The following is a 25652-nucleotide window of genomic DNA, read 5'->3' as shown; positions in this document are numbered from 1 at the left end:
ATACTTGCTCTTTATTTGTAGAGTATTTAGTACCATGTGGTCCTGACCTGCATAGATTTCAGTTCAAATAACAGCAGTTGAATCTGCACTTGCACTGTTTGCTTTCAGCTTGGAAAGTTTTCCCTGGCTATAGTGTACTGTTAAGGAAGGAACAAAGGATAGCCTCTTAAGAACTGCAAAACCTGCCTCACTTTAGTTCACTTTAGTCCTGGCTATTTAATTTTGTAGGCTTATGTCAGACCTTTAAGGTTAAAAATGTTTCTTTTCTTGTCTTGGCTTGAACAGCAAATGGAATGTTTCAAAGGAAAAAAAAAAAAAAAAGAGTCCATACGAGGCAGGCCAGAGTGATGCAGCCTTGCCTGTTTTTCTTGATCTGAAACACTGTATTAGCTGGAGCACAAAATGGTCTGGCCACCTCAGTTTCCATCCCATTTTTGGATGGAAAGTTGCTCACCAAACAAGAGCAGAAGCAATCATTTACTTCTGAAAGGGAAGGTTTTTGCTCATTTTCTTTGCAGCATAACATTTTCTTGGTTAGACTTTTCTTCATCTCTTCCTTGTCCATGAACACCCCCAAAGCAGCAGTGTAAATAATTTTGGCTTACAATGAACAAGTCTGTGAGATGATAATGAGAAGTGGTGAATAAACTTTCCCTGTCCTACATGGCGCAGACTTGAACTCTGCTGAAGGGGCCACATGCAGCAAGGTCAGGAGTGTGATGAAGTGTAAGTTTGGAAGGGGAATCTGCTGGAAAGATAGAATAACCCACTGAGTGATAAGTGCTGACAGACTGGCACCCTGGTGTTTGAAGTGCTTTTCCTTGCAGGAGAAGTATGTCTCTGATCCTGTTGTGTTATGGCCAGGCTAACTCTGTTTTGAAAGCCTATACTTTCTTCACATGGAGACTCAGAAAAATTCAGGCTGAATGTGTTTAACAGAACCCTGAATTTTGGGCCATGGTTAAAGCCAAATTTTATAAATTGGATATGGCTTTCCCAAAAGGTATTTATAACAATAATCATAAGCATATGTCAGTACATTTACATTATTATTATATGTTTACAATAATGTTTTTCTAATACTTCACCATTAAGTAACTGTGTTTAGTGTGCTAGTTCACAGAGAATAAAAGTATTAAGTTATGATTTCAAAGGAATGATAAAACAATAACACTGGGAAAGTTCAGTCATCTTAACAAATTGGGAGCATTATTCAATGTGTCCAGGCAGGCTCTTGCAGGGTTCCTGTTCTTCTCTGTTTCTTTCCTGTGGGTTTAGCTTGAGAATGCTCCCAGTATGGCCACACAGGGAGACAAACTGAAATATGTGAGTGAGACCCAGGGTACAAGGCAGAAGATTAAGTGAAATGTCCTGGGACCTTCCAGGAGAAAGCTGCTCTGCTCTTTGCCCAAACCTCAGTGACAGAAGTAGTATCACAAGCTAGTCAGATGGTTTGACTAATATGAGCTTTAAAAAAACAGTAGCGATATGTTTTCAGTTCCTTGAATCAGTTTATTTCAGTTACATTTGCAAATGTATGTATATAAAAAGAACAGAATTACAAATTTTGTAAATGAAAAAGGTTGGGAGAAAGAAAAAGTGAGATTTTTCTTTTTTTTTTACCTTCAGTTTTTTCATCTCTGAGTGGGGCATGTTCCCCATCCCATTTCCTGTATATCTAGGACAGCAATATTCTGCCACTTCTTCAGAAGACTTCTGGTACCTAACATGACAATTCTGTTGTCTAGTCTGATTCTTTGACAACCACTGCTCAGATCCCTTGGATGCTTTGGAAGACAAGAGTAGGCAGGGGTGGAACCCTCAGTAGTATACAGGACTAATCAAACCTCTTTTAACTACTTGAACACAGAGGGTATATCTATATAGATAATTGAATAAAACTGCTACTATTTTTCAATAGTAGTAATAATAATAAATCACTAGACATGTAGATCTATCATGTTTCAGTGGTTTTCAGCCATTCTCTCCTCCATTGGAAACAATGAGATATAACTTACAAGTGCTTTCATTATCAGCATCCCAAAAGATCACTGTCTGCACTTCCATCCCTTCACACTCTGTAATGTACGTGCACTAGACTGCACTTTTGGATCATGCAATCATGCAAGTCAGAAAGCATGTGATCCTCAGGACTCCTGAGTTATTCCTGAAGAGGGTGAACACTGATGGAGAAAGACACCAAGGAAGAAGAAATATTGTCTTGTTATTTTTAGATGAGCTGAGTTAAACATTGCCTTTATTTTTTCTCTGCTTCACAGTTGTAATGTAAGAGGCAGGATCACTTTGTTTTCCATCACATTCATTCCAGCTGTATTTTTTGCAGCTTTTCAGTTCTTGGCCATGTAATCTTCTCAATTCATTTGTGATGAAATCCCTGTTGTGCAAACTGACGTGTTTGTTCATTTCCTCTCAAGTGAGAATACCACTACAGGAAGGACATGTACACGCCTAACATCACTGGCATACTTTTCTGATGTAGTAGCAGGAGGATAAGAACCTATTACACAATTATTGGAGGGATTCTTTACCTCCTACAGCAGGGGACCATGCTCACATGAGGTGTTTGTGATTGTTCAGCAAAGGGCATTATGTAGTAATGAAGTAACTACACATAGATTTGGAACTGGAGAACAAAAGAAATTGTTCTAGTAATGTTTTTGTTGACTTTGGAAGCATTTATGTGGTCTGAGTAGTGAAATATATAAACAAGTGTCAACATGGACCTACATTTTCCTGCTGTATAGAATCTGAACCTTAAATAGAGTAATGAGAAGACGCTGCACAGCTCAGGTTGGCAGTTTCACTTTCCAGTGGTTACTGTTCCTCTCTGTTGGTTAAGTGTGTAGCTTCAAGTCACCAGGCTGCCACCTTCTGTTTTTCAGGTACTTGAATTGAGTGGAGGTGAGTCTGAGCCTTTGAGATATTATCAAATCATTTTACACTAAAGTAACTAAAGGCAAACTCTACTTTGATTAAAATTATCTGAATGAATGTGCTCGCTAATTGTCCTGTCAGAAGAATTTACAACTGGAACTAAGACAAGAAGTCGAGTATTTGTGTACTAGTGACCACAAATGTCACCAGTATTAAAGGGTCATGATGGTCATGATCATTCTCTACCTAATTTAGTGCAACTTCAGAGAAATTAATAGAGACGCAGCAACACACAACTTATTAATTCCTCTCTGCATTACTCTGATACAGCTCCATAGTGCAGATTTGTTATGAAGAGTTATTGTAAATCACTTCCACTTTCATTAAAAATGTGAAGGTATTCACAAAGTTAATTGCTGGGAAAAGAAGAAGGAATATGAGAATGAGTAATTAGATAATTGCTGTTCGCAACTCTATGCTTTTCTAAAGTACTGAACATTGTTATTGAGGCAAAATAATTGCGTTTTCATTTTATCATGTTTAGAAATTGAATGGTCTCAAGAGGCTTGAAAACCTTTAAAGAAACTGACCATGGGCAATATTATTATCATAGGTAATAGTATTTGTATATATGATCTAAGTAGACATCTCTCTTGGAAAAGATAAATTAGTCTTCATTTTTAATGTCATGTGTGGATCTTCAGAATTTATCTAAATTAGATTCAGTACAAAGCTTTCATGTTTACTTCTGCAACTCATTTGCTCATGAGAATCAATTTACCTGATGGACACCTCTCATGTGATGCCACAGCTCTGTGCCTTGGTAGAGATCCAGTTCATCTTTGTGAAAACAGAGTGAGGCTGTCAGTGTGCAGTTGTTTAAAATAAGCTCCACGCTTCACCAGTCTGGTGGGTAAGATCATAGTTTACAGATCTACACAGGATTTTAGAAGGAATTCGTAGGGATTCCTATGGGGCTTGACCTTGGCAACAGTGTTATTGACATAACTCATTTTCTTCTCTGCTGCACAACGGAAATATAAAATGCAGCCTTACTAAATAGTCTTTAATGAGGCTAAATAGTCATTGTTGAGTTGTACAACTGTTACTACTACTTTCAAGTTTTTTTAATATTTAAATGTCATTTATTAACAAAATTCCTATTAGGGTAATTTTCTGTGCAAAGAAATGAAACAACTATCATCATGTGCAATTAAGAAATATTTCTAACAGGAGATTATAGAATAAATTCCCTACTTTTGCTTGATAAGGAGTGTGAAAAGGGAAAAAGAAATATGGGGGAAATTCTGTTTTTTGTTCAGACACTTCTGCTTTCACAATTGATACAAAAATTATAAAAAGCTTTATAGAAACTGGAAACTACAATGTGGTTTTGCATTGTGACTCTATTTTCTCAGTATTACACAGCACAAATTTAGGCACCATTTAAACAACAAATAGATTGCTATTTAGTGACACTGCTTTTGTTTTTCCATTCTTGTGATTCTGAAGAATCACTAACTATTATGGACATTATTTTGCAACAAACTTTGCAGGTCTCTAATTGATCACTATTTTGCTGACTTCTCCCTTTTACACCAAAAAAAAGAGCCATGGTCTTGCATTAAAAAAAAAAAAAAAAGAAAAGAAAAAAAATTGCATATCAGATTCTGTTGGCTTAGTGTATTGAATGTGTTCCCAGAGATATGTTTGAGAATCTATCTTGTACAGTGATAGTTTATAATTAAGCCTCTTGTTCCTTGGAGGGCCCTAGTTTTGGCTTCCAAAGAGTGAAAATGCAATGTGATAGATGTGTTGCTTTTTTTTTCACTACAGATGAATAGAACAAATGTCCAGATTTGCCTAAATTACTGCCCACATGTAGTCTTTAAAAATCAAAAAAACTCAAATCAAAACAAAAAACCTGGCAGCTTGTTTATTTGAAGGATTTCTGCCAGTATTTGGAAGCAACATAAATGCAAGAACAAATGGTTCTTTAATTATTTTAAAGCACTAATGTTGTATTTATTGGCCTATTGTTTGTGCTAAATTCAGCTGTTTTCTTGATGTTTAGTCTTCTTAATACAAAACATAAATACGCAGTTAATATCCTGAGGATTTTTAAAATAGACGTTGCCTTGTCAGATGTCTTTCAGAACTGACTTTGTTTTGACAGTTGTGTCAGACTGTCTTTTGTTTGGGTATTGTTCCTTAGTCAGTTCACACAGGGTAATCACCTCAGCTATTGCAACTCTAATAAACCTATTCTACCAAGCCCAAAGTGTTCCTTCCTTCCCTTCCTTTTGCAGGTGCTTCTTGCAGGTATGCTCTGCAAAGTCCAGCCCAGCAGTGCAGAACAGGGCTGTCAGGTGGGTAAATCAAGATCCACAGCTTGGCTGATGGGGTCACTTCTTGTTTTTGGAGACACGTTAGCTCAGTACCTCAGTCACGCATGAGCTCCCAGCCTTGGCTGTGGCTGATGGCACATCTCTGTCAGAAAGGCAGTGCTGCCTTTTGGTCCCCCTCAGAAAGCTCTGCTTTTATTTTGAATGCTCTAATTTATGGAATTAGTGCAAAAGCATTTTATAGGCAACATCCTGCCTGGAACCATATGTTGGACAAGGCTGAGCTAGAAGATACACTCTGGGTCGGGGTTAGTCTGACACACAGGAAAGAAGAGAAGGGTTATTGCAGAGTTTCGAAATTTTCTGTCCTCCAACTTGGAAATGAGGCTGGGCCAGATCCCAGTGAATGTACCCCTCAGTTCATTACTTGCTCCTAGACTAGGCTCTTTGAGAGTTCAGTTGACTTTTTTGGTTGTTCTTTTGCTTTTTTTTTTTTTTTTTTTTTCCTCTGTCTTTGAGTATACTAGGGAGTCATACCTACCTGCTTCACTTTCTAAATTCAACATCACTTTAGAATTAGGTGCTTAACATGAGCATAGATGTTTTGGTTCTCCTGTGACTGAGTTTGATAGTGTCCTTGGATAAGGCAGTCTGCCAGCTGCAGGTATGCCTATCCCATTCAACTTTGGCTGTTTAGATAATGAATAATTTCATAATCTGTGTGTTCCTCCAGTTTTGAAGAAGACCCATCCCAGTTTCCATGTTATCCCCATCTTAGTCTTGCACCAGCCCAGCTGGACACAGCTGAACACAGATGCAGTAATGGTTTGGGGCAGCTCTTGCAGAAACAGGTGCTGGCCTCCTTTGCTCAGGGGCCATCATCCTTCCTTGGTGTCCCCTGCCCTTCATGTCCCTGTTCTCAGCTCCAGCCATTCCCCAGACCAGGGCTCAGCCTTGCAGTGGCTCACTGCAGCTTCCAGAGCAGTGTCACCCAGTCCCTGTCCTTGCTGCCCTCCTCTCCCTGTGCTCGTGACAGATGACTGCATTGTTTCCTACCCTGCTTTCTGGGATTTCTGGCCCTGCCTCCTGTCCCAGAGTTTGGCAATTCCCTTTGCACAGCGTGCTGAACTCTCCATGACCAGCTCAAGGGGTTTCTCAGCTGCGGCGTCCTGTGGCACGGCACAAGAATCTGCCTCCAATTAGCTCGGGAGCACAGCTCCAGACACATGGGTTTGGTTCAGCAAATGCTGTTTGTTTGCTGGGTAATTATGTTTTTCTAAGCTTATGCTTTATTCATAGCATGAGTGACATTTCTGCAAGAGGTAGTGATGTGTCTCTGGGTCTTAGTTCTGTTCTGGTTTTGGAAAATACACTTCAAACAGCTATAGCAGTACACATTAGATAACCGACGTATGAGTAAAATTACAGTAATAACCAGGGGCTTATGAATTAAATTAAATAAATATAGACACTAGGTTTTCAAAACAGCAGGGCTTTACTATGATGAAAGGAATAATTTTGATTCAAGGGTGGAATAGATCTTGTTTTTGAATTTAATTATATGTTACAGTTTTGCAATTATCATTGTTGGATTACACATGGGATTAAAATGCACACCTTTTAAAATGAAAGGTAGAAATATAGCTTTTTAAACATTTCATTTCAAGATCATTAGGTACATTATTACCTCAGCTACATGACAATTTCATATTTGCTCTGATCCTCTTTGATCTCTAACAGATAGGAAACAGCCTTCAGTAGGCTCTTTTCATAGTGCTTCTTTTTCTATATTCCCATGTCTTGGACTAAATTGCTTCTATTGAAGATCTGCAATGGCCCAAATGACCATATTTGAGCTCTGAATTTGTTGTATCTCTTTTCCTGTTCTTTCTTTTGGCCTGTTTTCAGATTAATAATGTGAGACCAGATAAGCTTCATGGGAAAAAAAAAAAAAAAAAGTCTATTTCATCATGTTAACACAATAATGCTATCAGGCAGCATCAAACAAAAAAACTGTGTGTTTCTCCAGAGCCCTGAGACGAATACCTTTTATGAAACCTGGAGATTTATATTCCTTTGGGAATGTAAGTGATATCAAGGGCAGCAGATTTTGAGTGCAGCTGTAGTTATCATTAACAGAGTTAAGTATTTGAAAGAATTTTGATATTTCAGCCATGCTTTATTATCAAGGGTCTCTTGTGTGAAATATGCCAACCAGAACATAGATGACCATTGATTGCTACATTGGCTTCATTAAAAAAAAAAAAAAAAAAGAAAAGGAAGAAAACTTCTTAAATGCATTATGTTTTTAATATTTAAGAAGTAAGTTCATAGTAACCTGGAAACTCATACTCAGGTGCTGTGAATCACAAGAGTTTCTTGTGGAACAAAGCACAACTATCTATACTGTGTATGTATCTGAGTGTGCATAGGTTTTTTTTTTTTTTTTGTGAATCGTGCATCTTTTGTATCTTTAGATTATTATTAATAGAAGAACATTAAAACCACTTTAAAATTCCTTTTACATTGATAGCCAGAATTTTGGATCAAATACATAGAAAGAAATACAGAAGTGTGGGCATTTCTGAGATTCTAGAGTTCCCCATATTACCAAGCAGTAGAGTTTATAATCTCTGAATTTTAACTTTCCTTGTCCAGTAATATGGACTAGAAAAATAAGATTTTTATATAGAGTCTAAAAGTGCAGAAGATTAATAGTTTGAAGTACTGCCTTCAGCTTTCACAAATTTCCTGGAGAAGTGAAGACTAACAACATTAAGGAGGTGTTCAGTAGCTGTGTGTGATTGACCAAAGCAGTTTAATTAGATTTTCTTTTTCCTCTTTTTTTTTTTTTTAATAATTTAAGCCGTGCTTTTGCCAAATACCAGACTCAGAACTTTGCACCCTACACTCTGACAAGAGGCAGCAGTATGAAAGTGGTGGGAAGAGAGGCTTTAGCAATATATTTTCTCCTTTTGCCATTCTCCCAAGGCAAAACTTGGAGTCTCTCTGAAGCCATTTGCCAGCATTTACTATTAATCTCCAGCCTGTATCTGCATATTAAAATTTTCTTTAAATTGTATTCAATGGGTCATGTAAATAAGTCTGCTGTCCAGACATTATTCATGTAAGATTCAATGCAACCACATTGTATTGTGATTTTCCTATTGCAAAATCTTGTCCTTTTTTAAAAATTTACTAATATTTTATTTTTCTGAAGGCAGAGTGGATGCAGACAATGTACCTGCCAAAGTCAGAGACATTGCAGACAGATTTTCAAGTTTTTAAGTTTCCAGGGCTTTATGTATTCAGATTCAGGCATTCTAACTTTGAACATGCAGATTAAATCTTGCAGCCATTTAATCTTGCAAAGACAAAGGTTGTATTGGCATGGAAGAAAATACAGAAATGCAGTCTATAAGGCCATGAAAGAATGTCACTGCATTGCAGCAGCCTAACAAGTTATCATACATCAGCTGAAGCATTGTAATTGTCTGTCTATGCACTTGAGCTTGCCCAGAGTGAGGTAAACATCCATATGCTCCAGGGATTACTCATTAAAAGAAGCATTATGGTTTAGTACTGAGAAATCTCTGCTGTCCTTCCATTATTTTCTACTTAAATGACAATTTTCTTCTGCATAACAGTAAGTTTTAATTATGCGATTTGCTGTGTGTGTATGTTGGATGTTTTTCAGTTGCTCCTGCAGATTGTAGACAAACACATACATGTGTGCACACACAACATTTTCCCTGCTATAATTTGGTATTTCTGGCACTTTGCAATAGTAGGGTCAAAGCCAAACTGTAGGTACCTCTGGAAAATCTTAAAAGTAACTGTAATTGAAAAAGGCAGTGTAACTTTTCTGTTTGAAAACCTAGTGAAGACTTTTTTTCAGAAGATGTAATGCTTTTCATCATTGCTTCAATGTGAATTTTTGATAAAGTCATGGAACTTTTGAATGTGTGTATTTTTTGAAACAATTCTGAAACTCATTAGGCAGTAACAGAAATGCCTTTACATTATTGTGATCCACTGCTAACTTAACTCAAAATTTGACTTTTGATAGATGTAGTAAAAAGAATGAAATTACTCTGAATTCTGAGTAAGTAAATGCAACTAATTTGATCCTCCAGAATAATTACAGGTTATAATACTGAATTGAAAAGTTTATTGTAGTTGTAAAATGAAAGGAACTTTTTGATAGGGCTTACTATTGTAGTTCTGTGAGATGTAATCCTTTTGGATATTTCCTACCCCTCATGATTCATTCTGTTGCTAATGAAGTTGTGTTCTGACAGGCCTTTAAATTAATGCCTATGCCTGTATGAAGCACAAGTATGGAGTACATAAAGTACAATTGTTTTAAGTATTTATATTTGTCTACTGATGCACTAGAATCTAACAAACTCAAAGGAGGAATCCCTTTCATGAGCTGTAAATTTCAAAAGTTCTGACCTATAGACTTCATGAGAGTAAAAATTCTCCAGTGGGAGTAAGATGTTCATCATGTCTTAACATAAAGTCCAGGAGTCATGGAAACGCCTGGCTGGAATAAACAAGCAGCTCTTCCAGTCTGCCATTCTGGCACCAAGGGTGGGTAAGACCAGATGTTTCAACGGAAGGCATAAATCTTCACAATTTTACTGTTCTGTATTGCAAGATGGTGTTTCTTACATCACTCACACCTTAAAACCTGAAGATTAATAGAGCTTATAACTCTATTTCCTCATAGTCAGTTTATAGCATAAATCTTAAAGCACATTTCTTAAATTATTCAGTAATTTTCAAAGCAGGAGATTTTAAAGAGACATTATCACCTGGTGCAAAAGTAAAACACTTCACCTCCATGCCACCTTTATTAGAGTAAAAGTTGTGAATATGAGAAAACCTGGTCATTTCAGTAAACTAAAAGTGAGTTTTACTGCAGTGTGAGAGAGGCAGAGGGCCTTGTCAAGGAGAGACGTGACAGATCTCCCCAGCTGCTGGGTGCTGGGATGCCTTTTCCGTCCTACCTGCCTGCAGGTATTCACCAGTTCATGTGTGGGAACCCTTCTGCTACCAGTCCTGAGCCACTGATGGCTGTGAAACTGAAGGGTTTGTCTTTCACTGATCTCAGCTCTGATTTTGCCCCATGTTTGCCAGCCTTGGCAAATACTTACTCTATTGAATTGAACTTACTTTGTTCAAAGCCGATCCTGGATTCTCACCAAAGATTTAGTTGTGAAATATTATATCTCATCTTGTGCAGTGACCATAGCAAGATATTTCTCTTTGGCAGCAAACACTCATTAGAACTGATGACTACTATCACCTTCTTAACTTTTTCTTGACCAATTTTCACTTAATTTCCCACTCACTCCGTGAGACAATTATACAAAATAAAATAATGAGGTAGCATGTGTAATGTAGCTAATGTTGAAACAGTTGGATGATCATCAAACTAAATCCAAATTTTCCTTTTTTTTTTATTGCCCAGTGGGAGCTACTTTCTGGCAAATATTATGAAGGTGGTGGTGTATGAGGGGAAATTAATACATTATCACATTGCACTATTGGTATTGGAAGTGGTTCTTCACACGTTGGGTAGCAGACATATAAACTTGTTTGCCAGATGGTGTTGCAGATGCAAGAATTTTACAAGGGCTCAGAGGGATACTGGACAAGTACTTGAAAGTGATATCTACTTGGGGGTTGCAAAATAGACAGGCCACAATAGGCTCAGGAAATCTCCTGAGCTGAAAATAGATGGAGAGGAGGGGGAGCACTAAGGGTAGGGAAATATAATATATAAATGTTCTATATTTATTCTTCTTGCTGTTGAAAAGAGACTACTAGACTGGATGAGCCTTCAGTCTTGCCATTACAATCATTTTTATATTCTTATTTAAGTAACAAGTTGTTGTGTGAGAGGATTTTTCTGGTACAGGAAATTAATGTTGAAGGTGGAGAAAACCCAGAACTGCTTAAATGTAGAAAATTAGTAATATGTTTTGTGATCCATATTGCTAAGGAAATAAAAATGAGAGACAACTTTAATGCTGAAAGAATATCAAATGTGATTACTTTCTCAGTTACTGACTGCATCAGTTTGCAGTCTTGCCTTTTTAGCTTTTATATTTCACCTTATATTACCGTCAGGAATAGATCTCCATTGTTTTGTAGTGATTTCTGCTGGTAGTTCTCCAGGTACATATGGAAGGCATTTTCTGATCTAGCTGCCTGTCTCTTACATCCTACATGCTTCTTTCTGTAGCAGAACTTAAGTTCCGTAATGTCATGGTTGGACACTGGCGCAATGCCAGCGTCCCCATGAAAATGCACCTTCCCTAAATAAATGCTGTGAGATGTTATCAGGAACAGAGCAGAGCAGGCCCAAGCTTAATAACAAAGGAAAAAAAAAACTTTATTAAACTACTACTAATACAGAAAACACATAAACTAAATCCAGGATGAAGACCTTTTAAAACACCCCTCCTCCTCCAGGTGCCAATATCCAAACCTGACCACTGATTGGTTTGACCCAACTTCCTGGAAAAAATTCACTTCCATGTCAAACCACAACACGTAACTTGCACTACAGTACACATATACTACTGATAAAGAAAAAAATGGCTGTAGCACTATGTCTGCTAAAGATATTCTTCTTTTTCAGAAAGCAGATCTTTATGTGGAACAATTAAAAGAGACATGGTCAAGTTGTAGTTCATGGGTCAGTTTAGTGACTCATGATATTGAAATTTTTTATGCACATAAGGCATTTATTTTAATCTTGTTTTTTTTTCATTTGTCTCATCCTTCGTTGGGGTTGGCCTTGCATGCTGAATTCTTTTCTTTTTATTGCTTTATATTTTTTAATGTCTGCACAAACTCATCTGAAAAACAAGAGTGTGGTTGAGGTGTCTCTAAAGAAACAGAGATGACAGGGCTTGAGTGGTCTTTTTGAATTCACTCACTCTGCATGTCCTGACTACCAGAGCTGGGTTATAACTTGTAAAAGTCACTAGAAACAGCTGACTTTCTTATAATCCATAAAATTTAAATTTGCATCTGGCAGACTTTTTGTTGCCAAAAAAAGTTTTAGGAAAAAAGTTATGGTTATCATTGTTACTATTGCTGTTCTTAATTTTATTAGGATTAATGATGATGGTGAAAATTATAACTGTCCTTACTCCCAGAATTGCTCTACTAGATATTAAGAAGACCAAAACTCTGCTGCAGTGGTTTCTTTTGCATATTTTAATGTTTTGATAGATAATATCAGCTACAGACTTTTATCAGCTGTCTGAAGTTACTACTTGCTGATCATTAGCATGACTACAACCCATGAGCTTATAGATATTCTGAAACCATTCAAGAATAAGTTCTGTGAGAAGGTGTTTTTCCAGAAAATCTATCTGTAAGAAAAACTGCTTTTTGCATCCTCCCAGTGTATTAGTGGTGTGAGACAATAGCAATTTAACAATCATTTTCTTGGTACAGTTATTAGTCATCTTTGTTCTTTTGAGGAGATATTTTCAGTGGGGTTTTTATTTTGGGTGGTTGTTTTTTTTTTTTTTTTTTTTTTGTTTGTTTGTTTGTTTGTCATTAATGGCACTTCTGTCACCATCTGGCTTAGTCAATTACAGGTCTCCAGAATAACAAAACTCACAGTTTGCATGTATGTCTCTGTGTTTTTCTTGGGGTTCAGAGAAATGTGACTATTCTGCATTTCCTAGAAAGGGAATTGTGATACCTCAGCCCTCATTGCACATTACACAGAAAGAATCTGTAATGAGCTCTTTCTGTGCCTCAGGAGGAGCACAAAGCAGCTGGAGTGGGACTAAGAGTCCAGACAGCTGAGCTCAGTGGGGATGGAGGATGGTCAGCACTACAGAGAAAATGTTCGATAGCTTGTCAATTCATGACCCTGAGGTCTGAGAGGCTTCCATTCCCTCAGACAAATGCTGATCCCCATTAATATGAATGGTTGAACTTCATTTGACATCAGTCAGTCCAGGGTCTGAGTGCAAGTACATTATTCCCCGTGCCATTAATGCAAGTCACATACCCCAGCTAGTCAGACAAGGGAAATAGAATTTTCAGTAGTCATTGTTGTTTTGCTTTGCAGTACTGTGTGGATGTGGTCAACTCCTCATGCTTGATTATCTTCAAGATATTTGTTTTATAAACTTTATTTTATAAAGTTCATTAGCAAACTTGTGCTTGCTTCTTAAACGTGGTATGCTGTATCATGTAGCCCATCTGACTGGATAGAAAGAAGCATGTCATGTTTAAGATAGTGACACTGGTAATTAGCTGTTAGTATCTAATTCCACTTCTTTTTTCACTTCAGTTCCTCCTAGAATATCTAGTGAGTACATTTAGCATCAGTTTCCCCAGCAGAAATAGTGGGGACACGTTTCCTTTGCAATGACTCAATGATGTATGTACTAGTTACTGTATATTTTAAGTTGAATGTATGAAAGGTATCATAAAAGTTTTGAAAACTACCTTAATAGTGTTTTATTCTTCTCTAGGCACAGGAATTTTGATTTTGCATTGTGATTTAAATAGACAATAACTAAAAATCAAGGCTTTAGTTGCTTAATTGGTTGTCACATATCTCATTTTAGGGATGGTTACCATTTAGTTTGGTAAAGGATCCGAAGACTCAGATTCCTGTTGAACAGCCAATATCTAGTTTTTCTGATGATTTATTCATAGCAGTTTGGTTTTTGCAATTCCTTGTGAGGAAATTGCCCTTCATAGGATCTATGTAAGGTTGTTGTATAATGCATGCTCATTTGCTTAGTTATATTTGTAAGCTCCAGCTGTGCCCATCACTTGCTAAATCTGTCATTGAAGGATTTTGTTTTAAATTCTGCCTGGCTTTGTTTTCAGATGTCTCTGAATTCCTTCCTGTGTTGAGTCACAGCTGTGAAAAGAGAAATCTCCCTCTTTAATTCAAGGGGTCAGTGGTTTAAAAGCACTAAAGCCTGGTGGGGAATGGCTTAAGGAAGGTAGTTAATCATGGTGATCCCAAGGCTTCATAAACTTCCACAAGATTCATCTGACAGACAGAGTCCTGGATATCTTCAAGCCCTGGTTTCTTTGAGGACTAGCTATTTTACCAGGGAGTGGAATCCTCTATTGAACAAGCACCTGTGATGGGTCTTTGCCACCTGTTCAGCCATGGCTATAGAAACACAACTTAATCTTCTCCACCACATTTCTTTTTCTAGCTAAGTCAGCATGGAGCCCAATTCCTTTCCAGTAATTTTTTTTCCCCACAACATTGAGAAATACTCAATGTGGTAACTACAATGGCTTCCACTTCTTGGTGTCACTGGGAGATAATAGGCTGGCAGGAAAGACTTGCTGATCTGGATAGAAAAGAGAGGTCAGCCTGGAACACACAGATGGTCTTGTGTGCTGGGCGAGCAGAAGTCATTGGAGTGGTTTGGGTTTCAGTAATTCATCCAGTGTCATTTTTCACCCAGCTTCTTCAGACTCCAGTGGGGAAATCCTGGAATAAATCCCCTTCTTGTCTCAGTGCAGGAAAAAGCCTTATTTCACATACTGTGTTAATAATTTTGACACTCAGTTCTGAGCTTAGTTTTCATGGGATGGGCAAACCAGGACCATGTGGGTGAACTGTACATGGAAGCAGTGAGATACTGAATTACGTGATACAGCTAATGGAGTGCCTGCACCTATGCTGTGTGTACTCACCCTATGCACACATTGCTGTTCTTGATACAGGGGTTTATTATCTGCCTATGAATCAGTTCTTGAACTGCTTCAACTTTTGGACAGTTTCATAAAAGAAAAGTGATCCTGTTTTCAGTCAGATTTTAATAGTAAAGTAGTTAATTCATAAGCAGCTCAGGTAGACATTGCCCTTATCAGAAGAGTCTTTGGAAAGATAAGATCACTAGAGAGTAGAAAAAGTAATTTCATGGCCATCAGACATCCAAGTTTAAGTGGAAGGGTGTTGGATGTTGAGCAAGACCTTCAGTGTGTGATTCAGCTCAGTTATTAATTTGTCCATTAACTGCTAAAGGAAGTAGTAGAAAAATTAGGATTGAAGGAGACATGAGGAAGTCATATGGTTTTGTTTGTGTTTCAAAGGATGGATAACTTCAGCTTTGTTTAAAGCTATGTCCAGTCAAGCTTCAAATGTCTGCAAAGATGGAGAATCCACAACTTCTCTAAGCTCCTGCTCCAGTGTTGACAATCCTTTCATTCCTTGAGGAATGAAACCTCAGAACTCCCTCAAGATTGAGATTGCCTCATCATTTTACAGGACAAATGGCTTAGGGGAAAAGGAAATGAGAAGTGTTTTACATTCTGCCTTTTTTATTGGTCTTCTGGTTATGGAAACTAACTGGTTAACCATCTAAATTTTTCCTTTTTTTCAGTGAAATACTGATTCATCATTCCATACTGTGTCCTCACTTTGTCCTCACAAGACAGAGGAAAGTTACTGTGATTTTAAACGAAAGTGGAAGTATTTCTGTGTTGAATGGAGGAGGTGATGCCTGAATTCTTGGTTTCTTTTTCAGTATGGCTGTTTCAGATTCCAGGAACTGTCATGATAGCACCCTTCACAAAGCAGCTTAAAAATAGACCAGTAAAACAACTATTGTACCAAATATAAATTGATTCCTGCTGTGTCACAAACAGAAACGTTTTTGAGGCTCTGAATAGATAGCAGCATGTTGTAATCCTTGAAAATGGTAAAATTGATGATCAGAGGACGCAGGACTGTTAAAGCTTTGATAACCTGCTGTCTGAACCCATACTGTCAGTGTGTTTTTCCTTACACAGCTCTGTGAAGTTCTTTATAGAAAATGAAACTCTGATTGCTTGTAATTTTCTGCAGTTTGCACAAGCACTTAAATCACAAATAAAACACTGGAAAAAGTGGTGAGTCATGGATCTCCCTGCAGGAGTTCCAAGTCTGTTGTCCCTGTGGAGAAGGTTGGCTGTGTGACTAGGGGGATGTGAGTACTGGTCCTGACTGCTAGTGTGACGTTATCCAAGGGATGTCATCTCCTCTGGCAGCATTAAAAGAAATCTAGTTAATTTTAACAAGGATAGAGGGTAGAGAATGGAGACATTAAAGCTTTTAAACTGCTCAGATGCTGTGATGATGAGTACCTGAGGGAAACCCATCAAGAGGAACAGGTCCCCACTGAGTCAGTGACTTGTGTGAGCTCGCAAGTGGGATTTTTTATAGAGGCTCTACTGATTCTCTGTCACAAATACTCCAAATTTAAATGAAATCAAATGTTTTAAAAAAACAGGAAGAAAACAAATGTGTTCAGTCTAACAATAAAATAACTGGGTTATTGGTTCAACAGAGATCACTGCTCTGCAGTGTACATGTTCATATGTGTATCAATTTACATTTTAGCTGCACAAAATGTTGATCCAAAATTAGTTGAACAATGCATTAAGAAAAACCCTTCTCCAGTAGACTTCAAGAATATAGTCATGAATTATTAAATCAATTTGTTGGAAGTGGAAATTAAAATCCTTCCGGCATGTCTTTCCCTATAGTGTAGTTTATACATTAAATCCTGCAGACTGTGCTGTACAGAGTTCACTGACAGTGCATCAAATAATGAGGCCATACGTTGATGAAAGGAATTTTAGGAAAATATGGCATTGGATATACAGCAAACAGATTTGATCAAAGCCCAGCTGCCATATGAAGTACACATTTTTTAACCATTGCTAAACTGCATTAGCCTGAATTCTTTTGAAAGTTATGATTTGACTTCTACACAGCTGACAATAAACTAAATAGTACTGGCAGTTAAGGAAACATATTTTCAGGATTTGTAAAATAGAAATAATTTAAAAAATTGTTTTATTATATTAAGATGGCAACTACAACATGCAGTTGCCTCTCCTTAACATTTGTAACATTCTGTTTTTATCAGAGAGTCTCACAGACTTTAGATACAGCTGTGAGTGCTTGCAAGCATTTACACAAAATTACAAACTGTTTGGCAAAACATTAACACTTACATCAGATAATATAGCTACAATTTTTAGTACAATAAAGCATTGGCTGTGAAATGAAATTTACATTTTAAATATTTATGTAAATGTAAATCTTTGTTCCTTTATTTCTTTCTGCTTTGGGGAGGATTGTTTTAGGCTTGTTTTGGTTGAGTTTTTGATTTAGTAGGGTCTGCTGAGTTGTGATTGTGTGCATGATCTGCAGGTTGTGCCTGCAGACAGAGTTGGCTGTCTGGTGATGCCTCAGATGTGTGTATGGCTGAAATGTGTAATATATTGCTGTATAGTGTGCAATTAATGGAGCCATACAGCACTAGGATCTGGCTGAGGTCTGGATTGCTTGGATCGAGGACAGGAGAGCCCCACCTACTCTCATCTGTATGTATCCATGCAGAAACTCACAGGCTGTTCCCTTTCAGAGTATGCACTGCTGTCCACCTTGCTGCTGTATCCTGCAGAGCTGTAAGTCTGGATTTGATATATCACAGATTTCATCAGAGTGCTGCACTACCATACCTTCAAGCTGGATTTTTCACAAATGTACAAAAGTCACGACAGGGCAAGTTCAAGTAGCTTATCTGTAGAATACCCCATTGCCACTAGTTACTGGTAATGCCCAAAAATGTCAGCCACTTCAGACTTCTGGTCCCTGCTAGAGGACTGATGCTTCACTCCTGCATATGTTGGAAGGTCTCCTATGAAAGGAAATAACAGAGAACGGTTTTTCCATAGCAAAACACTGGCAAGAATTCCTGGAGGTGAAAATGAGACTGTAATCCTTCCTTTGTGTTGGCCAATGTAGGTTTATGTTTCTTCCAGCAGAAGAATGGTGGTTGCAGGGTCAGTGGTTTAGGTGGCTTGACTGTGCTGCCTGAGGTTAATTCAGGCTGCAGCAGGACAAATGCCATCTGCTAGAGTTTAAATGCTCAGGCAGATCTCCCCAAAATGAGCATTTATTTTCTCTGATGGCCATTGTGACATTTTTCTGGCTTTCCAGTATTTTCTCAAGAGCAGGCCAAGGCTGTTCCACAGGCAAAGCTTCCTGCAAGTGTTGTCTCCTTGACTCAGAGCTGAGCCAAACCACCCCAAGTGCTGCAGGTGGTGACAGACATTTCAGAGGAAAATTCTCTGTCTCTCTTTGAAACCTTTCAGACGTCACAGTACTTGGCAGAAAGTGGTTTTCCATCTAGTCTTACCTTTTCATTAATGTCTCTAGGAATTTTCATGCTACTGCTTTTTTCTTTTCTTGGATACCAGAATTACAAAACTCATCTTAGAATCACTTTTCATAGTGTTAGTGGTTTTTTTGGTCTGCTGAGGAAACATGCTGTACTTAAAATAATGTAACACTGAGGTTTGGCTTAGGGCTCCTTTTGATTCTTATGTGTTGCTAAATCGTGCCTTACACTGCTTTCTTCTTTGGCTTGTGTTCCGGTTTTGTTGTTTGGAGGGTTTTGTTTTGTTTTGTTTTGTTTTGTTGTTGTTGTTTTTTTTTGTTTGTTTGTTTGTTGGTTTTGGTTTTTTTTTTTTTTTTTTAATGATCGGACTTGTAGGGCATTCTCATGTCTTTCTAAATAAAGAGCCTATAGAAAGCTGTTATTATGGACGTAATACCTGAAGTCATAGTTCCTTCCCCAAAGAAAACAAGAGGAAATGAGGAAAAAGAATCCAAAAGAGATACATATGCATCTAACTACAGAGTGAAAGGCATGTTGATATTTCTGTGCAAAGATCCCAGCTTCACATCTGACTAGTGTTTATCTCCAAACAGACTACATGCCTGTTAGAAATGCTTCCACCAACAGATTCCCTTCAGAAAGATCCTGAAAATTATGAAAAAGTAAACAAAATAAGGGAGTTCCTTCCTCCTTCTTCTCTCGTTTCACTTCCTTAGTCACCATTTTTTACTTGAACTTGAGTTCATCTCAACAAAAAATCTAGTGTAATCCTCAAATGTATTTTCTCTCTCTGTTGGAGAGCTTTATTTATTATCAGATGGTTCTCTGCAATAAGATTTTTTGCTGACTCTGTTCCCTCAGTTGTGTCCTCATTGTCTCTTAGACCCTTCATTTTTCTTTGCTCTATTTGGTTCTTCTCAAGTGGGAATCACAGCAGTGATTTTTCTTGCCAAGTTATTGGTGTTGAATGGATGGTGTGTAAATTCTGTGAGGAGCTCAGTAAAAGTTAAAACCTTTATAGTTTTGCAAAACTCATTGTAAGCTGGGTTATACTTCTTAGGAGTCTCTGCTAATTGTATAGCAATAGCAATAGCAATAGCGAAGACTGCTGCATGGCAAAATCTCATCTAAACCAGGTACACTAAACCCAGTGATTTATACAACATAAAATGAAAAAAAAAAATCACTTACTGCAGGCTCACATAATGCTTTTTGATTGTACCATTGTATTTTTATTCATTAATTTCTCCTGGTGTTGGGAAGTGAGGTAATGCTGATCTGGGGTTTGTGTAAAAAGCAGTATTTTTCTGAATCCTGAAAGAGAACATTTTCTGGACTATAAACAGCACAAAACCTACTTAATAAGTAGGAGAATAGTGATGAATAATACTGTTTACCAATTCTTGGATGGAGTTAGCTTTAACTGAGATTTCACAATGAAGAGAAAAGCATCTTCTGCCAAATAATAAACAGGCCATCTATAAAAGGGGTACAAGAACATAGTTTCATTGTGCTCTGGATCAATGTCATCTTTATTATTGCAGAACTAAGTTAAGATTGTTAAGTAAGTCTGAAGATGTAATTTTATTTTTAGTCTATTTGATTTTCTAAGTTACTAATCTAAGCCATGTATGCTTACAGTTTTCCCTCTTACTAACAAAGACAATTCAATATCCAGTTCATGATTATAGTACAGTTTTGAACCACACAGTAGACAACCACAGTAATTTTTCTTTTGGAATTTGTATGATAATTTCAAGGTGAGATATCTACATAATGCATTGGACACACATATCTGTAGACTTGTAGTTAAAATAGCATGCTTTAAATTTGTCTGCATATAGATTTTCTACTTATAATAGTAGAAAATAATCTATCTAAATAAATAGATATTTATCTCTTAATAAAGAGATGATAAAGAGATAATGTACCTTTCAATAAATATGAATCGTAGGTGGGGTAATTTTTGTTTATTCTTGTAGCTGATTAGTTTTAAATTTTTTAAAGCAAAGTATTTGTCTGAAAGGCCACTCAAGCTATTTTGCTGATGTCTGGAAGGGACATCTTTTGCTCTCTTCTGACTCCATTGACCAAAATAAAATAAAACCCCAAGATGTCAAACAAGGATAGATGTGGAGAAGAAAGAAAAACTCTTACATCAGTGATAGAAAATTACATATTGAAGGTAGTGGCCTAGGTAACTTACTCATTAGGTTTATAATTCATTTATAAGCTTATAGTGACTAGATTTTATAAGCTATAGTGACTAGATTTATAAGCTTAGAGTCACTAGATTTTATCTAGAACTTATAGGTCTAGATTTTCAGTTGTCACAATTTGCAGCATTGCTATTGGATTCACTAAAACTGAGCCATAACTCTTTATTGGAATATAAAATTCTGAATTTTAAAATGACCTTGGAAAACTAGTGCTGGAAACAGGTTTTAAATTATCCTCTAATTCCATAAAGGCTTTTTTAACAGAATTAACTGAGAGTTTCATGAATACAGTTTAAAAAGTGTGTGTTTGCAGATGGGTCACAGTCGTTTCAGCTCTGGACTTCTTGACGCCAGGAGAAGTCGGAAACTACACAGTATTTGTGAATGCAAGATTTTGCATTTAGATAGGTTTGGGCTGAATGATCTGAAAAAGCTCCCATAAGCACAGAGCTCCTTACTGTCTGTGTGTTTGAGAAGGCTGAAGAGATCTGTTTATTGCCACAAAGGGCCTGGAATAAATTATGTTTACTAAATTGGCTCCAGGTTTTCTTGTTTCAGACAGTAGCTTTGGAGCAATCTGTTTTATAGGCTCCACTAGATGTGACCAATTGCGGGGAGGTGACACCTCGTTTCGGGACGTGCCATGGCACATGTGCCAGTCAGGTCTGGCCCCTCTCTGTCAGGATGGTAACCCACCCGCAGCTCCACTTTCTGTCTTCTGGCAGTGTTACCCACAGCCCGGTCCGAATTTATGGGCCCCGCTGGGAGGTCCGAGCAGGATGGAGCCAGGCTGCTCAGCCCCTCTCAGCCTTGTTCCTCCCGCCCCTACATGGGGCAAATAAAAGCTCCTTTATTCCGCTGGAAATGCCCCTGTTTCAGCGAGGTGTATGCATGGCTTCCTTCCCTGGTCGGTCTTGCAGGTGATAATTAACACAGTGCAGTGCTATTTCCTAGCTGAAGCCAAGGTGGGGAAGCAGCTTTAGCCTCAGCATTTTTCTTTTCAGACTCTTTTTCCTCATTTATTTTGGATCTGTTCATGGTGAGGAAGTTTTAGAAGGTGTTGGTCCTTAGCTGAAGTATCAAAGAACTAAACAAACCAGTCATTTTTCCTTCTCTGACCAAATTCTTCTTACTTTTGAGGGGAGGAAGGAACGGGGTAGTAAAATTTGCTTTTAGGTTTTATGTTTTATTTCTGCTCATGGGACTGTTTGCTTCTGATCAGGGTGACTGTGGGTCTTTTCAGCACAGGACACTGATTGACATTGCGTATGTTACAGAGAGGAAGGATATTTCCTGAAGATTAATGGCAAGTTAGTTGGCCTGAAGTTCATTAACCTGAGCTAGACTGTTGGAAGGACTCTGTGTGGAAGCTGGAATTGTATTAGAGGATCATCATAAACTAAAAATATATGTGACAATCTGGCCAGATTGCAATGAATCTAAAGACAGGACAGGGTTGGCTCGAGCTCACAGAGCAGCTGCCTCCAGTGTAAACTAACCGCCTTGTGAAAGCAAATGGTTTTTCACAGACATTATTCAAATAAAAGGGAAAAGGGGAAAAGAGAAAAAAAAACAACCAAAAAAACCTGAAGGTTCCCATTAGCAAGAAATGCCTAAATGAAAAAGTGAGGTTGTGAGCTATGGCTGAAGGCCTGAGTTTGGTGCTGATTCTCAATCAATTCAGCAAATGACAGTGCATCGACAAAACTGGTTTTATAGTCAAATTTAGTCTTGACAGTTCTTCACAGTAATTTGCCTCAAGAAAATGAGCCCCAAATCCTTTAGTGAATTCCCTGTTGGCTGAGGCCCAGACCTTCAGGCCATGACGTCTCAACATACTTCAAGTGAGACTGGCTCCCACTTAATTGCTGCTTTTTGAAGTATGGTTTGTCACTATCATCCTGCTGAAGATGAACAGGGCTGGTGTCTCATCTTCATGTATTCTTCCCCCTCCTCCCTTCCCCTTCTGTTCCCCTTCTTCCACCTAAATAGATTTCTTAAAGGCAGTTTAATCCTATGATAGTCTAATCCACATCAGTCCTTTGTGGTGCACCCTCAAATAGATGTGTTGTCACAGAAGAAGTAAGGGCCTTCTCTTCAGATCTCATTCTTAATAAAGGGAAGGGAAAGATGAAACAGGCATTTTATGTTTGTCTGTTTTCTTTCCATGTCATCTCATGAACATGCACTCCCCTTGGCCAAGAGTAGTGCATTCAGACACTGAATGTCAGTGTTGAAGAGGGGACTGAGAAGAAAGAAGCTCAGTGTTCTGCAATAGGAGCTATGCTTTGGGCATTTTACAAATTATTTCCCTCTTTCTCTTTCACCATCGTGCTCTTCTTGCACACTTCTTTGTCTTTTACTATTAACAGAAGGTCTGGAGACTCAGAAAGCCCAAGTTTCATCTGAGAGAGATTTCCTCTATTGGAGAAAACTGTTCCCATCCTTTCATGCCATGGTTCTGGGTGCTGCTGTAGCTCAGAGTTGCCTGACCCAGTGCTGCCGGAGCTCGAATGTTAGACCAGGGGCCACAAGCTGTGCTGCATGTCTCATGGGCTTGTAAGGAGCCTCTCCTCTGATATCTGTGCAAGTGCTGGCTGATGTGGTTGCTAGGATTGCTCTTTTAATTAGGCAGTTCCAGTACCTTTCAGAAAAGAATTTTCATGGCAAGTCATGAGCCATTAATCTCTCGACTAACCATAATGTTTCTTTACTCCTTGGTTTTACAGCATTACTCAAACACTTGATATTTTTAATTTCACCAGTTGTCTCCCTTGACCTCTAGCATCATGCACTTGCAGGAGGAAGGATCTGATCTTACAAGTATTTTCATACTCTCATCTCTGTGATTTATTAACCATCAAGTGTAGCCTTCAGAACTCAAGACACCATTTAAAATAATTTCATGTGCAAAAGTGGGGTTACTGGACAAAAGAGATCCTTGATAGCTGGGTACAAAGGACATCAGGATTGCTGTTGCTGTTTTCTTTTCAACTACTGTGCTGTGTGACCTTGAGGAAATATGTTCACTGCAGCTTTATGGTTCTGTTTTTGCATAGGGAAAATAAGGACAGTGATAATTGCTTTCATTTGTAAAACACTTCAAGATTTATGGAATATGAATGACACTTATTAAGTGAAAAGTGCTGCAAAGTTGTCTTAGTTGCACACTGTGCTAACAAAATCTCATATCAGCCTATTGACCTCAGCCTGAAACACTCATTAAAATTTATAGGACATTTTGGTGGATGAGTTGCAGTTATTCTGCTGGAAATATCATACTGAAAGCACTTTTAAATCCATCATCTGCATTGACTTTTTCTCTATTAAAACTAAACACAACTGCTTGTTCTATCCAGTTTTCTTAGTTTATTTATGAAAGTTTTGATGGGTATGTACTCATTGTTAACTCTGCTTGTACCCCTACGGCATCTGAGACATTATGGTTCATTCTAGTCATAGCATAAACATAAAATAGCTGTTGTACTGAGATAAAAAGTTATAAAACATTAAGATATCCAGTCGACTGGTATGAACTACCAAGTTGCGTGGTCACTTCTGAATGGCAAATATTCTTTGTGTGGATACTGTATTAATTTAATTTGTGCTTGAACTTTAGCTATGCTAGACATTGGTGTTGAAAAGTTTACATATTTTTCCAATGTCAAAATGTGTAAATTTAGTATTAAAGAAACAAAGCATTTTTACTTGTACTGGAGAAAAAAATACTTTTGTAGCAAAGAAATTAAATGAGCTGCTCTTTAAAGATAGGTCTGGCTTGCTTACAGAATTATTATTTATGCAGTAATGCAGGTCTACAGATGTTTTCCTTTTTTTCTTCCAGATAAAACTTGGGTTGTTTGAAAAGTGGGGAGATAGTGCAAAAGAAGATACAGAAGAAGAGAGCAGAATGAGAACTTTGCAAGTGCCACATGCCTGCAGCCTGCTGTCTTTAGTGATGCTGTTCCTTCCAGTCACTGGAATGTCAAAACAAAATATCCCAAGACTGAAGCTTTCCTATAAAGGTAAACTTTTCAGTGTTTTTTTCTGATTCTGCAGCTTTTGTTTTGATGTGATGTTGCCAGCAGTTCATTTGTATTACTTACCAGGAAAGCAAAACACTCCCATACATACAAAATAGAAGCCTTAAAGATGGATGAATTCTGCCTAGGGATGGTATTAAATTCTGGGTTTTTTTTGTCTTGTAGAGGCACATGTTTCTGAAATACAACTGTCTTTTTAAACTATTATTTTTGTTTACTCTATGAGGATGTTAACAGACTACATAAATTAGAGGGGAGTGGTACTTGAAACACTCCAAGCCGCATTGGAGATATTTCCATGTGGCTGGTGGGGATGATGTGAGACATGGAGGCCATTCACACCTTCCTAGAGCATCAGAGGAAGTCGAGAATGCTGCCTCAAGTGTTTCAAGGGGACTGACATTTATTTTTGTAATTCTTTTTCTATCACTAAGTTGGTATGTTAAACTCCACATATTTTTCTTTCTCCTTGCCTCTTTGGATCACAAAATCGTGTTTCTCTGTGGAATTTCTTAGTCTTGTGTGTAGTTCTTGTTGGGAATGGTACCATCTGAGGAGTTTCAACACAGACATATTTATGTATTAATGGACAATTTTTTAAAGGAGATAGATTTCTTGTTGCTTTGAATGTAGATTACACCTCCACAGGCACAGAGATGTGACACTGATGCCATCTTCTTTAGCTAAAACAAATGCTCTCCAGTTAGTTATGTTTCATCTATGTTAGCACTCTGCCCTTACAGGAGCTATTTCTGCTTTGTTTTTCAAACTTATGTCTTCCTATGCATTGCAGAATTGCACTTAGGATGGTGTGGTGGGACAGGCTGTAAAGCCTTCATCGGGGCTTATGATACATTTATCATGAGTTTAACACCCAGAGGAATTTATTGAGTAAGCAGAACGACATGGTATTTATTTACAAGCTTCTCTTTTGCTAGATTTGCATGCCACTGTGCA

General features: G+C 37.8%; 1 protein-coding gene across 4 annotated transcripts in view; it reads left to right on the top strand.

Moving 5' to 3' along the window:
• SEMA3D (semaphorin 3D) overlaps positions 1-25652 on the top strand; it is a 128606-nt gene that overhangs the window by 16820 nt on the left and 86134 nt on the right. For 2 of the 4 annotated variants that reach the window (XM_053942338.1, XM_053942337.1), the window contains exon 2: positions 24497-24677. In XM_053942338.1, the coding sequence (XP_053798313.1) occupies positions 24563-24677 (115 nt within the window). In that variant the 5' untranslated portion in view covers positions 24497-24562. Of the gene's footprint in view, positions 1-15721; positions 15757-17700; positions 17718-24496; positions 24678-25652 lie in introns of those variants that run through there. The other 2 variants (XM_053942336.1, XM_053942339.1) reach the window with 2 other exon arrangements.

The sequence above is a fragment of the Vidua chalybeata genome, chromosome 5, assembly GCF_026979565.1.
Source record: "Vidua chalybeata isolate OUT-0048 chromosome 5, bVidCha1 merged haplotype, whole genome shotgun sequence".
In the NCBI taxonomy this organism is placed as follows: domain Eukaryota; kingdom Metazoa; phylum Chordata; class Aves; order Passeriformes; family Viduidae; genus Vidua; species Vidua chalybeata.
This window is presented reverse-complemented; position numbering and strand designations above follow the sequence as displayed.